The sequence below is a fragment of the Canis lupus genome, chromosome 31 (genome assembly GCF_048164855.1).
Source record: "Canis lupus baileyi chromosome 31, mCanLup2.hap1, whole genome shotgun sequence".
Classification (NCBI taxonomy): Eukaryota; Metazoa; Chordata; class Mammalia; order Carnivora; family Canidae; genus Canis; species Canis lupus.
The window spans coordinates 38,815,104-38,833,794 of record NC_132868.1 but is presented as its reverse complement, the minus strand read 5'-3'; the positions used below and the strand labels follow the sequence as shown (position 1 = coordinate 38,833,794).

Below are 18,691 nucleotides of genomic sequence, written 5' to 3'. Positions count from 1 at the left end.
ATTAGAGGATTTCTATGTTCACTCTCTACCTGTCTCCACCCTCACTCCAAAAGGTACTTTATAGAGATTTATAATGATCTTGGTGAAAATAAACATCCAGTTCAACCTCAGGGGGAAATAATTTAGAACCTGTCTCATTTTCATGCCTCAGGTTCTACTTGTGTGATAGGAGTGGCAAATATTAATCATTCATTACCTGTAGTGTCCCCATTTTGTGAATCATGTGGTATTTGGGTTGGTATATATGATAACAGTGGAAAGTAGAGGAGCTATCTCTGTTTCTGATTGGTATTCTCTTATTTTACTGACTGCTCTCCAGGACACAAAATCCTTAGGGGGGGTGAATGTCTTGAGATTCATTTCTTTTTTTTTTTTTTTAATTTTTTTTTTAATTTTTATTTATTTATGATAGTCACAGAGAGAGAGAGAGAGAGGCAGAGACATAGGCCGAGGGAGAAGCAGGCTCCATGCACCGGGAGCCAGATTCATTTCTTATGCAGATATTAATTGCCAACTTATGAAATACAGGGAGAAAAATTGTGTGTGCGCATATAAACAGTTTCGCAATGTAAAGCAAAGCACTGATAATTAAACATTACTGGTATGTTTATGTATAAACATTATGTTTGGAATTTGTTCATGATATGGTACATATAGTATATTTATCAACTCTCCTTTGTAGAGCACTTACTATGTGCCAGATGATGCATTAGTCCCTAATACATGTTGTTTTGTTAATCCTTCAATCATCCCTGTGAGGAATGAATTCATTTTCATGTTTTAGGATGAAGAAACAAAGATTCATCAAAGTTAAGTAGTTTTTGTTAGCAAGAAACAGAGTTAGGATTTGAACCCAGTATCTTTTCAAGTCCGAAAGGTATGTCCTGTCCTCTAAGCTACTTTGATTCTTTTTTTTTTTTTTTAAGATTTTATTTATTCATGAGAGACATACATAGAGAGAGGCAGAGACATAGGCAGAGGGAGACGTAGGCTCCCCATGAGGAACCCAATGCAGAACTCGATCCCAGGACTCCAGGATCATGCCCTGAGCTTAAGGCAGACACCCAACTGCTGAGCCACCCAGGCGTCCCTACTTTGATTCTTAAACTTAGAACACCCTCCCAGGAAAGACAGAGAGCAGCTCTAATCTCTTGTTCCCAAGCTTCTATGAAGCACAATCCATTTCGTTCATCTTTGTTAATCCCCTAGGAATTATCCCAGTATTTTCACCTCTTAGGAACTCAATAAGTGCTTGTTTACTAAAGGGATGAATGAATGTCTACCAATAATGCATCTTTACAAACCTAGTTTTGGGGAAGGTAAGTGTATAGACCTTTGAGTGTTTCTGTAGCATCAACAGCTATTGCAGCCTTCATCTTCCCGGCAGTCTGCTTCATCAGTGCCAACGCAGGGACCAGCTTCAGCTCAGCAAAATAAAGCATATGAATGCATTGGCCCTCGGGCCGGCATGGTCAGACTCCTCTGGAATAGACTGTGACCATAAGCATGCTTAGGGCACTGGCAAAATAGCATTACCCAAAAATAGTTTCTGGAAAAATTTGGTCTAGCATTCAATATTTCAAAAAGTTAATTATCAGAATAATATCTGAAACTTGAACATTTAAAAAATATTTTATATAGTTTGGTATTGATTTTCCTAATGCTTTTATTTATTTATGTATTTGTTTTATTAATACATTTAATTTCAAGTGGTAGGAGAATGGAGTGGGAGTCAGGACAGGTTGAATAGACAGTAACCGTATTAATGCTTTAGACCTCTCGTATTTCTGCTAGAGCTCTTCTCTGCCTATTAAACATGCAGATACCTATATGTATCTGCCCCAGACTTAGGGAATCAAAATCTGTGAGGCCTGGAACCTAAGAGGCCTCAGGGGATTCTGATCCGTACTAACGTAGGATCGCCACTGAATCATAAACTTTCTGAGAGTAGAGGTGATTTCTGGTTCAACATTGCATCCTGTACTGACACAGATCATGACAATGAGTAGTTGCTTAGTCAATCATAGATGAATATTGAATGAATTAATGAATTCTTAAAAGGCAGATTTTTTTAAGTCACCACTGTGTAATCCACCCTTATCTTGCTTACTTGGTGCTATGAGTTTTTGTGTGTGGTTTTTTTTTTAAGATTTTATTTATTCATGACACATACCGAGAGAGAGGCAGAGGCACAGGCAGAGGGAGAAGCAGGCTCCATGCGGGGAGCCCGATGTGGGACTCGATCCCAGGTCCCCAGGATCACACCCTGGGCTGAAGGTGGCGATAAACCGCCAAGCACCAGGGCTGCCCTAAAATGTTTTAAAATAAAGCAGAGCCTACTATTTAAATGTCTTTGTACACTTAATTTGTATTTCCTGAAAACACAGGTTTTACTTTTGTACAAAATGAGGATACATAAAGTCAAGAAACAATATAGTATTTCAGAAAAAGGCTAAATGTGTTTTTATCAAATACTTTAGTGGTCTTCAGCACTCTATCTAAGCATTCTAGTAATATCGTAAATTGGGAAGAGAAAAATCACTGTTTTGCAAATTTTTGGTGAGGCAAAAATCATCAGTAGGTGCTAAATTGGGATCCAGAAGTTTGATGAGGACCAGAATAATTACTCTCAAAGTGTCTCCCTAGACACTCCCTAGAGGCTGCTTTTAAGTTGCCCCAGGGAAATCTAACATCTTGACCAGGTGATTAAAACTGACATCATCAAAGCAAGAGGACATTGTGTGTCCCCGAATGTGATATCTAGAGAAAGACACATCATTCTGTAGTGTCTGGGTATGTTTAACCTGAATCTAATCATGTAGAAGTATCAGTCAACCCCAACTGGGGTAGCTTCTATAAAATAGCTGTTCAAAAATACTGATGCCACGGAAGACAAAGAAAGGCTGGGGAACTGTTCCAGAGCAAAAGAAACTAAAGAGACATGGTAACTGTATGCAATACGTTATCTTAGCCTGACTGTTATTATACTAGAGAAGAAATTCTAAAAGCACATTATCAAGACAACTGACAAAATTGGAATCAGAACTGTAGATTAGACATTAGTATTACATCAGTGTTAAAGTCAATGAATTGGATAAATATATTGTGTTACATATAAGGTATTACTGAAATTAAGAAATGTGCACCGAGGGGAGCCCGGGTGGCTCAGTCAGTTAAGCATCGGCCTTCGGCTCAGGTCATGATTCCAGGGACCCCATGATGAGGTCTCTGCTCAGCAGGGAGCCTGCTTCTCCCTCTGCCACTCCCCTTGATGGTGCTTTCTGTCAAATAAATAAATAAATAAAATCTTAAAAAAAAGAAATGTGCCCTGAAGTAATAAGGGGTGATGAGGTGTGATGTATACAATCTACTTACAAGTGATTCCAAACGAATAACTATTAAGTGTATATATATATATATATGTGTGTGTGTATCTCTCTATACTATGTGTATCAGTCTACACTGAACACATACATTAGGGAGAGAATTACAAATGTTGGCCAAAAATGTTTAAAATTGTTAACAAAGATGGATAAAGGGCAATTGAGAGTTCTCAATATTATTCTTACAACTTTCCCATAAATTTGCAAGTTCCAATACAAAGTTAGATTTTTTCTCTCTCTCTTCTTTCTTCTTTCTTTCTTTCTTTTTTTTCATTCATTCATTCATTCATTCATTCATTTTTTTGCTTTTTAAAGATATATTCCCTACTTCTGGGTGATTTAACTTTAAAATACGTTTGAGAACAATTAAGTAATTTAAAGTGTAGATCAAAAGATATGAAATGTTCATGGTTACTGTTCATTAATTTTGTGACTCTGCAATCAAAACACTGAACTATCCAATATACGTTTTTTCATTTGGAAATGGCAACTGTGACCACAATTCACTTCGTATATTGTGGTAGGAGGCAGTGGAGTAAGGTAAAAAGAATTCTGAGAGCTGCAAGATATGATATATATCTTGCACACTGATTTGCTGTGTGACCATGAACAGGTCATTTCACCTGCCTGAGACTCCATTTTTTCATCAACAAAATGAGATTAGATTTGAGTATGTTGAAAGGTTTTCCTCCTACAATTCTGACTTATAGTTTAAGAAATAAAATCTGAAAATCTAAAATTTAAGAACCGTACCAACAGAATTAAAGAGGTAACAAAAGTTAAAGGGAAAAGAATTTCTTTACACATTCATGCAGTCTCAGCTTCATAAGTAAATAGAAACTTGAATCACTTTTATAAAAGAACAGAGCAATGTTTGCAAAGAAACAGAACAAATCCAAACTTTTTCTCAGGATGTCCATGAATTTGGCAGGCTGATTGCATTTATGTCTCAAAAATGTAGCCAGGGTCCCTGGCTGGCTCAATAAGAAGAGCATTCAACGCTTGATCTGGGATTATGAGTTTGAGTCCCACATTGGGTGTAGAGATTATTTAAAAAACAAACGTTTAAAAAAATGTTGCCGAAGTTCTGTGAGGCACACTGACCTTCAAGTTCCTGCCACAGCAAATGAATTACTATTTTCATAATCAAATTAGATTAAAGATTTTAAGGAAGCAGAGACATGTCCTCACGGACTGCACTTGTAAAGATAGCAAGTTTTATCATTATCACTTTCCCAAAAAGGTCTTATTTTTTCTAATTCTTTTGGTTCTTTATGAGCCATACTTTATTTCAACAAAGAATGAGGGGAAAAATTATTTATTCCTTAATAATGATTTAACTGGAAGAGACCAGGGTAAGTATGTCATAAATATTGTTGACTTAAAGTAGCAGCAATAAAAATTTTAGAAAAAGAAAAGAAAGAGAAAAAGGAAAACAAAAGAAAAAGAGTCAGGATGCCACAGTGCCTGGAAAAGCTTTCAATGATTAAGTCAATTTGTAAAAAGCTACCTTCTATTTAGGCGACTTTCCAACTAAACCACCTCAGCTTTTGTAATGTAGTGCAGCAAGGGGGAAAAAGATAATTTTCAATTCTTCATTTAATGTGCAATAAGATACAATCTTCCATTTGTCCAATCAACAAATTATTGTGTACCTACTGTACATCAAACACGTTCTGAATATATAGCAGTGAATTAAGGATACAAAATGCATTCTCTCACAGAGCATGGTGGAGGAAGATAGATACTAATGAAACACATGTAAGAAAAAAGCACTGTGATAATGGATATGGGTAGATTAGAAATAGATATGTGACTGGGGGTGGTTACTTTAATTCATCAGAGAAGGTTTTTTGGGAACAGACATTTAAGCTTTGATCTGAATGGCATGAAACACAGTAAAGAAAATATTCCAGCACAACTAGCACAAAGGCTCCTGGATGGGAATGTACTGCTAAATTAGCAGAATAAAATAAGTAAAAATAAAATGAAAGCAGGGTGGCTGGAACATAGTAGAAAAGGGAGGAAAGTTGCGATGAATTTTCAGAGGGAGCAGAAGCATAAGGGATTTGTATTCTATTCTAGGTGTTTTGGGTAGCCCTGGAAAGGTTTTAAGCAGGAAAGTGGTGGGATCTGATTTTCATTTAAAAGAGTGATTTGGACTGCTGTGTGTGAGGAAGCAATTGTGATAATCTAGGCAGGAGATCTTGGGGCCTGGAGGAAGGTATTGTCATGGATATGCAAAGAGGCAGAACTTTGAAAGAAAGAGGCTACAGGACCTGATGATGGATTGGAGGATGGTGGGGGATACGTGAAAGAAAGGAGTCCAAGATTATTTGTAAAGTTCTGTCCAACCAGATAGATGTGGGAAGACTGGAAGAGGGGCAATTTGAGGGAACGAAAATGAAGAGATTTGTTTTCAGCTTAATTTTAAGATGCACACTAGACAATTCAAGTAGAGACGTCCCATAGACAGTTGGGTATACAATTTTAAGATTCTGGGAGTAGTGAAGGGCTAGAGTTGTAACACTTGAAGTTGAGAGCATTTGATGGAATGTAAAGCTAGAGGACGGGACAACTCACCTAAGGAAAGAATGTAGTTGGATGAAAGAAGTGGCTCCAGCTCTCAGGTGGAACAGAAGAGGAAGAGCCAACCCAGAAGACTGAGGATAAGTGGCCAATGAAAACAGACAATAAGGAGTGCATGGTGTCAAAGAAGATGCGAAAATGCTGCTCCAGTGTCCCCTGAGAGGAGTGCTGCTGAGAGGTCTGGCAGATGAGGGCCTACGGTTGGCCTTGAGGACCAGGAGGAGAGCGGCCTTTTACATTTTTTAATTTCCTTTAAAAATGTTTTTATTTGTGTAGTCGACACACAATGTTACTTAATCAGTTAGTTTAAAGTGTACACCATAGTGACTCCACTTCTCTATATGTTATGCTCTGCTCACTACAGTGTGGCCACCATCTGTCACCCTGCAGGGCTGTTACAATATCACTGACTCTAGTCCCTGTTATTTCATTGTACAAGAGCAATCTTAATGGAACGGTAGAGACTGAAGCCTGAAGAGAGTGTCTTGGGAAGAGAATATGTGATGAAAAAGCAGATACAGAGAATATAAACAATTATCTTCAGTCGTTTTGCAGTGAATGGGGGAACAACAGGAGAGAGTGGCAGGAGGATGAGTGGCAGGAGGATGTGGAGGCAAGGGGATTTACTTATTTGTTTTTTCTTTATTGCTAGATTATTGCACACGTCAACAGGATTAAGCCAGAGAGGAAGAGGTGATATGGAAAGGTGACAGTTGCAAGAGCACAGTCATTAAGAGGATGGAGACATGGGATCCGTATAAAGGGTGTAGCCTTTGGAAAAGCAAAAGGAAGTCCAAGGAGGCTGCTTGTGTAATTACCTCACCTCTTCTCTTAATTGATGTGCCATCACATAATGATCTCATTTGATTCTCACATAATTCTTGCATATCCAATCATTCTCATTTCCAGAGGAGGAAAATAAAGTTTAGAGAAACTGGAAAATTTCTTCCAGAACATTCAGTTCAATCTAGAATTCAAACCTTTCTTGCAGCTCTAGCCCGAATGCTTTTTCCACTATATAATACCTTGATGAAGCTGTCTTTCCAAAGCTCTCTCCAGTGCAACATGGCAGATATTCACAGTGAACATACAAAGAAGTACAGTTGTTTCGATGCCGTTAGTCCCATTTGGTGACTTAGTGATCAGCAAATTATTTAGTAATTTCAAGTTTGAAATTCCTGGAATCCGCTCATGTGAAAGTTTAACGTCTGATGTCCAAATCATTGTTTTCTGAATTGAATGACTGCTGGAAGGTCACACTTAGACTTGCAACTAACTAGCTAGCTAATGAACTAAATCTAAAACCTAATGCTTTTCTCAACAAATTTAGTTCATGTACTTGCTAACCAGAAATTGCCAATTTATTTTGTTACCATTTTAAATGGAGTTCCATGCAATAAAAAGGCAGTAAAGTTAAATACCTGATTATTAAATTTCAAAAAAAAAAAAAAGAAAAAAAAAGCTAAGGTAGGGAAAACATCCAAAGCCCAATCAAATGGTGGTGCAGTGCAGCGAAATTTACTATCCTATCATCCAAAAGGTATGGAATTTGACATCGGATGTCCTGGGTTCAAGTTTTAGATATGGTAAGCTCTCTTGGTGATCTCTTTCAGGTTGTTTAATCGTTTGGTTTCCTCATTAGTAAAATGGGAGTAGTAATACTATGCAAAAGAGCTGTGAGAAACAAATAGGGTAATCCAGTGAGATAACTTTATAAACTGGAAGTACCTGTTGGTTGCTATTATTATTTATATGGCACTACACGGAGTGTTTTAATTTGTATTTCTTAAGCTTTGCGAGCCAAATTCACTCTCCCATCTGATAATGATGAACTGTTGTTCATTTATGGATCCTTAGATAAAAGAGAAGAAAATTGCCTGCAGAGGGACACCTCTCATTCTTCTATTCTAAAAAGCAAATCTCTTGAAATCGCCTCAGTCACATTTTCCCACAGGAGCCCGTCCAGTATTGCCACCACAGTACGCGCTTCAGCCACGCACTCATTTGAATAACAAATGTACATTGAGGGCCTTTTATATTCCAGGCTCTGAAGGAACTAGACATCAGGAGAGTAAAGGGATTGGGACACATTTCCACTTCTCCAGTAGTTCAGGGCGTAGTATGAGAGTGTCTCCTCTGTATAAATTTATCTGTACATCCCTCCTCCCCATGCTCCACCTCTCTCCCAGCTATGAGCTCTAGAGTGCCAAGACCCTGCCTTGGTCGTCTTTAGTTTCCTTTACATTACTTACTACAATTTGTTGCTCATAGTAGGTGTTCAATAAATAATTATTAAAGAAGTATTTTTAGTCTGTTTTTTAAAATATCAAGGTGTACTAGTGGACTGACAAGCAAGATGTTTTTTTTTTCTTCTCATAATGTTTCTCTGGTTACATTTAACAGTAAGTTAAAATTAGATCCTTTTCTTTTTTTTAAGAAAGAAAACCATAGCAACTGTGATGTTGAATGTTTCAGAGAGCACATTTTTAAGGGTTTTCTTTTTCTGAATTGCCTCTGTTTGTGGTGCCTATTTCAATCGAAATTCTAATAAATAATTTGTGGTACTAATAGCCATGTAAACCACTGATTGTATCGATGAAGCTGTGGAAACTCCCACATAGAACAGAATGCTTGAAAAACGCTTGAAACAAAAAATAAATGTGTTGAAAAATCCACTGTATATATTTAAATGGTTACTCCCTGGAAATGGTTGAACGTTAACCTCTCTTTATTTCTTGTACCTGCATTTATTATAAAACCTTGGAGATTGTTCTAATGCTTCTTATAAATATTTGCCAGAGATCTTTTTTTAAGGCATGTCTCTATGAGGAAATCAATTTTACAGTGCTGTCTTCTAAATTAAAGAATGGGCATTTTTACAGAATGTTATCAGTGAATACTTCTTTGACATACATAATGATGGTCTAAAGTTTTCTCTAAGAGTATTTTTATTGAAGTAATGATTAAAGTGCCTCAGGAACACTGACTAATGTCATGTTAATCAACTTGACTACTAAAAAAAAATGAAGAGGTTGATAGTTTAAATCTAGTTGGTACATGATTCACTTGAACTATGAAAGGAGAAAATGTACTTCATCCAGGACCAAATTTGAAATAAAATTTTAAAAAACTAGCAAAACACCTCAAAAACAACTTTTGCACAGTTACAGGCCATATCTTTATAAAAATCCAATTTTGTTTCTCCTAAAATGTGTAAATTAGCTTTGGACTCCCTGCATTCATATTGATCAACATCTCTTGAATGGCTATTCTATGCAAAGCACTGAGCTGATGTGAAGATAAGTAAAGCATATTTCTGCTTTTAGGGAGCTTATTGGAAAAAATAAGTCATTCACCCATAACTGCAATGTAGAAAATAAGTGGTATAAATGCCGTAGGTATTCTGAGGGGGGAGAGATGGATAACTTCTGGCTACGTTTGGACAGGTAGAATGAGGTGGCAACAGTAAGATGGAGAATTCTTAGCAGACAGACTAGAAACCAGTATCTCTTGGAAGTAACAAGAAGTTCAGCTTGACTTCAGAGCAGTTTATAGGAGTGCTATATAAGTCTGGAAATACGCACTGGGTTAGGTGGTGAAAGGCCTTGAATTCCAGATTACTTAAATGGAGTTTTATAATTTTTTTTTAAAAAGTTGTAAGTAAACAGTTGCGTAACCCTTTTATAGATATGCAACAGTTTTTATAAAGAACAGGCTCTAAATCTGAAGCTGAAGTCACCTGATTTGTAACCAACATTGATTGATTGAGTTTAGTCATACTTGTTCAGCCTGCACATTTAGGCCACTTTTAGACATTAGGATATTTATTCTGGGTTTTTGAGGGGGCTTGGATTATTATTTCTTCTCTAAATTTGGAATAATTGATCTTCCAGATGTTTGAAAACAAAACATCTGCCCTCAGATTTACTCCTGAGTGCTCTGTGTACCACGTACACTTTTTCCTCCTGTATTATTGTTTCTTATACATATCTGCACTGAAGACCAAAATTATGATTTCTATAAGTGGTTAAAGACTGATGCAGAAAATAGCTGTTTCTTAAAAATAATAAAACCTTCCTTCTTGCAATGAAGAAGGGTGTGGGAAGGAAGATTTGAGTGGGGAATTTGAAGGAAAAATAGAAGAGAGAGAGAAAGAGAGAGCAGTGGGTCAGGAGGAGAAGAAGGGAGGGAAAGCAATTATCATCTAGAAGAAATGGTCATAAAGATAACTTTATACATGCATATGTTTCAATAAATGCAGAAGAGATAGGTAATGCTGCTGTAGATGCTAAAAATATTACTAGTTATAACCAACTACAGATATTCTGATATATTTTAATAATTGGTTCTTGAAAGTGGAGAATTTAGAAAAGCTACCTGGGAGGGGCACTTGGGTGGCTCAGTCTGTTAAGCCTCTGCCTTTGGCTCAGATCATGATCCCAGGTTCCCTGCTCAGAGGGGAGTCATCTTGAGATTCTCTCTCTACTTCTGCCCCACCCCCCATTCACATGCTCTCTCTCAAATAAAAAATTTTAAAAAAGAAAAGAACAAAAAAAAGAAAAAAGACGATAAGGTAAGATACCTGGGAGATACCATGAAAATTTTGGAGTAAGTCACTCACCAGCAATTCTTGTTTATATTTTGCAGTCTATTGTAAGAATGAATAGGAATCCTTAAAATTGAATATTTTGAGTTTTAAATGAGTTTCAACAGCCTCACATCTCTTTTGCATCAGAGATAGTATTAGACCAAGAGGGGAACCTAAGTATAATTTCTATAGTATTTGTAAGAATCCATATTTATTTGGAATTTAGCCTCATCGTGGTTTATAAATTTTACTCAAAATTTCATACAATATTTAAAAAACCATTTAATGCATATGGGGGGGTATTGGAGTTATGCTACTTCCATTTCTTTATCTCTGCTACTGAAAGAAATACTGGTATAAATGTGTATCCCTAGTGTCCATCCACCAGAGATCCTAAGTCAAGGACTGAAGCTTTTACTCAACCCAAATCCTATGTAGCATAAGAATAAACGTAAGATAGAGTGATTGCCAAGACCGTTTTCCCCTCACCACTCTGACTAGCCACATTAGCGGTCCAAGAAATGTATTAGACGCCAGCCATAATTCTAAGAGAAGAAAAAAAAAAAAAACAGCCTTGCAAAAAGTAATGCTATGTTGATGGGTCCTGTGATGCCCAATCATGGTAATCTTCTTCAATATTGAGCATAATACAGACTGGCAAAAATTTTATTTTTTTAGATATCTTCCTGCAGAGACACATAACTCAGTATAAGTCATTGGGGAAATATTCTAATATTAAACTTTTGCAAATTGGGGCACCTGAGTGGCTCACTGGTTGAGCATCTGCCTTCAGCTCAGGTCATGATCATGGGGTGCTGGGATCAAGTCCTGCATCAGGCTCTTTGTGGGGAGCCTGCTTCTCCCTCTGCCTGTGTCTCTGCCTCTTTCTCTCTCTCATGAATAAATAAATAATCTTAAAAACAAACAAAAAAACCAAACTTTTGCAAATTAACATCCAAGACCACTATTACTGGAATTATTGGAACGTGATCTTTCCTATGAGATAATGTGGACCATCACAGTAGGGTTTTTTATATATCCATGTTTGAATGAAGCCCTTTCTGATAACACAAATGTTCAATGGTAGAGGGAGAAAAGTGCCTGAAGGCTACAGCCATATATACAATTTTGCTTCTTCTTCACTTTATATAAGAATTACCAGGTCAGCGTTTAGAGTGTTTTAAATGTTTTCTATAGGCAAATTGCTTTCTCTTTTTTTTTTTTTTTAAGATTTTATTTATGTATTCATGAGAGACACAGAGAGAGAGAGAGACACACACAGGCAGAGGGAGAAGCAGGCTCCATACAGGGAGCCTGATGTGGGACTCGATCCCGGGTCTCCATCACACCCTGGGCCGAAGGCAGAGCTAAACCACTGAGCCACCTGGGCTGCCCAAATTTCTCTTTCTTACAAACAAACAGATAATCAGCGATTTTAATAAAATCATGTTTTGAGAAGCTACTCAAGACTATCTTCAGTCAGGTACTGTCCTTGTGGTAGATGAGAAGAAGCAAGAAAGTTAGCTTTTATGTCACTGTTGTCCTATTGTTATCCTCAGCCCTTCTTGTGTTTTCTCTTCTCTGTGTTCCATTAGCTATCCTAAAGAACAGCATCCTAATAGAGGAAGAGAGTAGAGTAGTGAGTAGGGAGGTAATAGCATTCCAGGTTGTATTATACAGAGATTAGAAAAACTAATGACCAACAGCATGACCTGGATAAGTAACTTAACCTCTTTCTCTCTCAGTTACTTTGGAAAATGCAGTTCTTATTCCTATATACCCTACATAGTTGTTTCCATGACAGAGACTGAGAGGTAAAGGAATCTTTAAAAAAAATAGGAACCACCCATACTACATAATCATTAAATCTCAGGGTATTTTATATTTTGAAATTAACTAGCATCAGAGACAGTATACAAAAGACCATTAATTATTAAATTTTTTGAACAATGATGATTTAGGAAAATGTCTCATCTTTATATAAGTACAGCATTGATATCACTGCTACAAAAATACTAAGATGGTAGACTTAAGATGAATATGTGGCTCCACATTAATGTGAGGTAGAAGGTCATGTTCTGCTATCAAATTAGTTCTGAATAATAGTTATCTTTAAAGCTGCTTAAACTTGAGATTTTCATTACTAATAGAAGAAATAAATTGAGGAAACATTGTGCTTACAACATTTCTGGAAGCTTTTCAGAGGAAGCAGCTGTGGTTTCTTTAGACTCCCGAGTCTATTATGCAGGTTAGCAGTATATTTTATAATGAGTTCTAGACCACCTGCCTTTCCAAGGAAATTAATATTGAGATGGATTTTTTTTTGTTCCCAGTGCCTATGTATAAGGTTTTCCTATTCAGTGAGTTTAGGCACCCCATAAAAATGTTCATTCAGTGTTGTTCAGCTATAGATGATTATTTTTAAAGACATCATCTAAATGTGTTTGCAACAAATTCTTGGTGAGTTTTGAGATTGAAACATCTACTTCTCTAGTAAAACTGTCAGCAGATAATGTACGTACAGTTTTACTTTAAGATAATAAACACCTATAATGAATAAAACAAATATAAATGAATTTGACTATAGTCTTAAACCACTGGAACTTCAAAATATTGTTTTAATCATTTTCCTTATTCTCTTAACCCTTACAGGAGTTTCAGGGGGGAATCAATGGATTCAGGAAGTGATAAGAATTTGGAGAATACAGTGAATAGGATCTATCCTGATCAACTTGTTCCAAAGATAAATACAAGCAAGAAAATGTCTACCTTAGCAAATCAACCAAACATCCTAGAAATGTCACAAGAGGTTAAGAAAAGTTGTGGAGATAAACAGGTAGAAATCACAAGTGAAAGAATAAAAATGGCAAAGAGCATCAAAGAAAAACAAAGCAATGATTCAGAGAAAGTGGCCTTTAAAAGGAAGGCAGAAAATGAAGAAAAGCCAGCTGGAAAGAAAGAGGCAAAGATAACTGAACTTGACAGCATGTTGATCAGTATGCCTTTGCCTCACATCCCCTTAAAAAACATCATGGATGTAGAGGCGAAGTTGGTCTACGTTGATGAAGAGGATGTGAGGTATGAGTTTGTAGAGTCCTTCATGTCCACTGGCATTCGACCTACATCAAACCAACGTGCTGCTGAAATAGTAGACCCTTTGCATGTACCTAATTTCAACTTCCCACCTCAGATTGACAAATGGCTTCAGGTAGCCTTAAAGGATGCCAGCTCTTGCTACAGACAAAAGAAATACGCTGTGGCAGCAGGACAGTTCAGAACAGCATTGGAGGTATGGGATTAAAGAATGTACAGGTTGGTGACAAGCAGTGAAATGGCAAGTAGGATGATACTGAGTAGCTCTGATCATACTGTAATAAACACTGATCATGGAGTGAAAATATTGAATGATATCAGGATTATACGATTCCCAGTAAATATAAAAGCAAATAAGATATAAAGCAAATAAGATATGTCTACAAATTATATGCCTGTGTGTATTTGACATAGAGAAATCTCCCCAAAAACATACGTCCTGCTTTTTCTCTGCTAACCAACCCTGCAGTAAATGGTAACATATAAAAATGCAGTTGGTTTTGTAATTTAGGTGTATACCTATAAAAGCCATAAAGTTTTAGTACAGTGGTGGTGGTTAGAATATAGATTCTCTCTCTAGAAATAGGCAGTTAATGAGTAAATGAATTTTCCCACTTTGATATGTAGTCTTCATGATTACATGCACCCATCTTTACTGTTAGCAAAGGCTGATAATTTATGCCTGATATTTATTAAAAACAAAGTAGCACCATTTTACTTTATCATCAAACTTTGCTTTCCTTCCCATTCTAGTGAGCTTTATGAATAATTACTTTTCTCTCTGCAAGCAGGTAAATTCGTCAGTATTGTTTATGGCATAAAGAAGTAGCCTGCGGACTAAAATTTATTTGGGAATCACCACTAAAACACAAAATAGGTAGTGGGAAAAACTGTTCCCTCTTATGACTCCTGAAACCTATAAAAAGACCAGAGTGGGTTACTAAAAGTCATATTGACCTGTCTGTATTGGTGACTGCATATTTTCATTAATTACAAAAAATTTTTTTTTCAATGCATTCTGTATGTGCTTGGTGGCCCCTGGAGATATAAAAACATGAGTTAAAACATGGGCCTTTCCCCCCAAGAGTCTGGTGAGGGAGGCAGACCAGTAAACAGTTAAGTGGAAATAGTGTAAAGGGACAGTGAATCCACATGAGATAGAAGGCATGAGCAGGAGTCAAGTGTGAGATGTTTGTGCTGGAGATTTAAAGAGTAAAGTGTTATTTCCACTATTACTTGCAGGTTAAAATGACTACATCCACAATTAATTATTAATGGATAATAGCAGACAATGGTGTCCCTAAATATTTAAAAAGAAACTCTAAACAGAAAAGGAGGCCCAAAGAGGTATGAAGTGATGAGGTAGTGCACAAATAGATGCATCTGTAAATATTTCTGTCCTCACAAAGGGTCGTCTACACAAAGAAGGGAAGAGTAATGCATTATGTAAATTTGTGAACTATGTAAAAAGTGCCAGAAAATTAAGTTATCCACAAACCACTGAGATTCCTATGCTGTCCTTTGAGCTTAAGACCAGAAGCCTCTGGCTGAGGAAAGGATGCTAAGGAAGGCTTCAAGAAGAACCCTGAGATCTTTTCAGGGCCATTTTCCACCGAATATATTTTTAGGGTGGGGGACCAGGGTTTAAAGATATAATGGTAAAGATGAAGAAGAAGAATCATTTTGGAAATGAAAAAAGAAAAGTATAAAATAAGAAAGGATATAAACTTCAAATTAAGTCTAGGTAGAAGCAAAAAATATCTGCATTAACTGGAAGAAAATACCTGGTTTTTCATAAAACCCAGTGTTCAAAATGATAAAATTTGAATCAGGCTTTAATGACCCCAAGATATAACTGTACTAGAAAATGCTTTTGTTCAGATTCTCTCTTATGTGCTCTCTCTCTATCTCTCACTCTCTTTCTTTCTCACCGTCTTTCCCCACCTCTCTGCGCTCCCCCCCACCCCCCAACAAGAGTTTTTAGGAAAGTGCTGGATGCTGACACTAATTACTGGTAATTAACAAAGGTAATTATTTTGAGACCAAAACTTAGCTTAGACATCTGGTCTAGCTTTTGTCTAATTATCTTGGGAGTTAACTTTGAAATTTTACCTAGAATGTCTCTTAATAAACTAGAGCTGCTGGGAATAGAAAAGATTTTTAACCTCTTTAATCCTTTCTTCTCCTAAATTTAACTTCTTCAATACAGACTGTTTATGGGTATTATTTAATGCATCTCTCCCTTTTCCTTATGTTTTAACATGGCTCCAAGCAGGGTAGAATGGATAACAGAGACCAGGACATAATGATAAGGATCACACCTGGAAGACAGATGCAGCAACAAATATTCGAGTGTATGTAAGCTAGGATTAGGTTTGGCTGCAAGTGACAGAAAACCCCAAAATAACAGTGTCTAAAGCAAGAGAGTTTATTTTTCTTTCATATAAATGTAGGTAGTCAAATGCTGGTATGATATGAGCTCCACATTCTACTTTGTTCCTCAAGCTCATGATCCAAAATGTCAGCTCCAGTTGGTGTCGTCATATCTACGTTCTAGCCAGCCAGAAGTTGGGAAAGGAAGGAGAGAGGCATGCTCTGTCCCCATGAGCACAATTCACAGAGGTTGCACACACTATTTCCATTTCTTTTCCATTGACCCAAATTTAGTCATGTGACCATACAAACCTACAAGGGAGGCTGAAAACTGTGGTCTTTATTTTGGCTAGCCCTAACATCCAGAGGTTGTATTCCTAAGAAGAGAATGGATATTGAAGGATAACTAACAACTTTCCCATAGAGTGCTTATTACTTGGGAGGCAGCGCAAGGCATATGGAATGCTTGCTAAATGGGCGGTAGCAAGCTGGCTATAGGAGGACACAGAACACTGGTTGTGATTGAAAAGAAACAATAAAAATTGAGGAGAGGCTCTGAAGATTAATTGACATGATACTTTTCAATGTTTTTAATAACCCCACTAGGAATATTCTATTTATATGGTAGTTTCCTTGTACTCTTGACAAATTATTAGCTCCTTTTGTTTTCATAACATGGTTACTACATAGATAAATTTATGGTAATATTTTAGAATGATTGAGATAAAATGATAAGCAGTGATTCGGAAGAAAACAGTTTAGCTCCCCAAAGCAGTCAATTTTAATATTTTAGGATTTCGAACATAGGAGGCATTTATTTAGATGGACTTGATGAAATAATTTATTTTTTATGCTTTACTTTTACTACATAAAGTTAAACCAGTTCTGTAGGTGAGATTAGTGCTTAGTCCCGTGACCTACTTATCCATCTGTGTTAAACTTTGTTAAAATTTATTAAATTTTATTAAAATCAGTCATTATTTGCTCTTGAGTTTGTATTCACATCAGAAGATATACCAATAGGGCAAAAGATACAAGCTGAAGATAAAAACACATTTATATTAAATCACATTTGTATGCCTAGAGTCTTAATCTTTAAAGGACAATTATTATTTTTTTCTATAATCAAAGACCTGATGATAAAGAACACAGGAAATCATTTTGATAGAACATAAATCTTTGCTTTATAGGCAGATTACTTAAAAGGTAAAGGAAGAGAACCTTTCACAACATCAGGAGCAGACCAATAGTCCAAGAAAATTTTGTCATTCTGGCAGATGAAAAAATATGAAGTTCTAGTTTTTCTTAAGCATAAGTACATCAATCATCTGAAAGCTTATTTTAAAAAAACTTAAAATAAATTTATTTAATTTTATCCAGCTTGATCACACATAAAATTCCTTTCTCAAGGTTCCTTTTGCAAAATCTTTCTAAAACTTCTTTAGATTCAGATTTTTTTCCTATTTTTTCCTCTTTTCTACCTCTCTCTAGAATAAAATTACTTTTTCTTTAAAAAAAATTCATCTCCATTCCTCATACCTTCTTTTACTGAAAACACACATCCTACTTTCCCTGCATACAGAGATATTTCCTTTATTACTTCTAGTAGTTTTATTTATATATTAGAATTTTAAAACCTTAATTTTAGTAAAAACTAAGTAAGCAATTGTGAACTGTTGCACCAGCATTCTTTAGATTGGCAAATTTACATTTTATGACTCCTAGAGACATATGCTTCCTTAGAGTACAATTTCTCCAATGTGGCATAAAATATGTTTACCGATAGATCCAAATATCTTTAGTTCCTTTGTAAAAAGGAAACCAAAAGAGGATAAACCTATGTTCAGTAATTAATTCATGTTTCTACCTTATTTGGAAATGAGCTGGATATTTAATGAATTTAACTTAACTCTTCATTGAACTAAGCCAAATTTTCAGGTTTCAGGTTACTATAACAACTATTTGAAAAGTTCACCTAACAACTTTTTACCCTTCCTGATACAGGAAAGACATTAGGGTTTGAAGCTGACGGCCAAGAAAGAATTCTTGAGACGTCTTTGGTGCAAAAAAGATGGTTTTATTAAAGCACAGGGACAGGACCCACGGGCAGAAAGAGCTGTACTGGCTCATTATATACTTTCAAATTGGAGGGGGTTAGGAATAGTGTAAGCCTCCCAGGTATTTTGGAAACAAGGTTTCCAGGATCCTGAGGGGGCTAGCTATTGTTACGAGAGGTCATTTATTATTGTTTAGTAAAAACTCAGTCATGAGACCCTTCAGATGTATATTGGTGGGTCATCTACTTGGCGGATGATTGCCAACATATATCTTGGGGGTGGGTGATAGAGATAAAGGAAGTTTCCAAAGGAATTTTTATATGTCAAAGTAGACTTACAGGGTCCTCTGGGTTGAGCTAAGACTGCCTTTTGCCCTTAGCAAAGTATCAACATCAAGGCGGTTGAGTCCCTAGAGGAAGGTCACTCAGCCTGTTTCACAGACTTGTCAACGGGCTGTAGGTAGTAAGAGAATTTAATACTTTTTCTTCAGCCTTTGTTTCCCACATCACTACCTACATGTATTTTAATTTACTTGTTCTTGACAATTATGTTTAGATTACCCACAAAAATTTCATAAAACATTAAACAAAGTCAGTCATCCAGAGTAT

The 18,691-nt window shown here is 36.4% G+C and overlaps 1 protein-coding gene across 11 annotated transcripts in view; it reads left to right on the top strand.

Moving 5' to 3' along the window:
• SPATA16 (spermatogenesis associated 16) overlaps positions 1 to 18,691 on the top strand; it is a 236,083-nt gene that overhangs the window by 11,099 nt on the left and 206,293 nt on the right. For all 11 annotated transcript variants that reach the window (XM_072808102.1, XM_072808101.1, XM_072808100.1 and 8 more), the window contains exon 2: positions 13,213 to 13,849. In XM_072808102.1, the coding sequence (XP_072664203.1) occupies positions 13,232 to 13,849 (618 nt within the window). In that variant the 5' untranslated portion in view covers positions 13,213 to 13,231. The remainder of the gene's footprint in view (positions 1 to 13,212; positions 13,850 to 18,691) is intronic.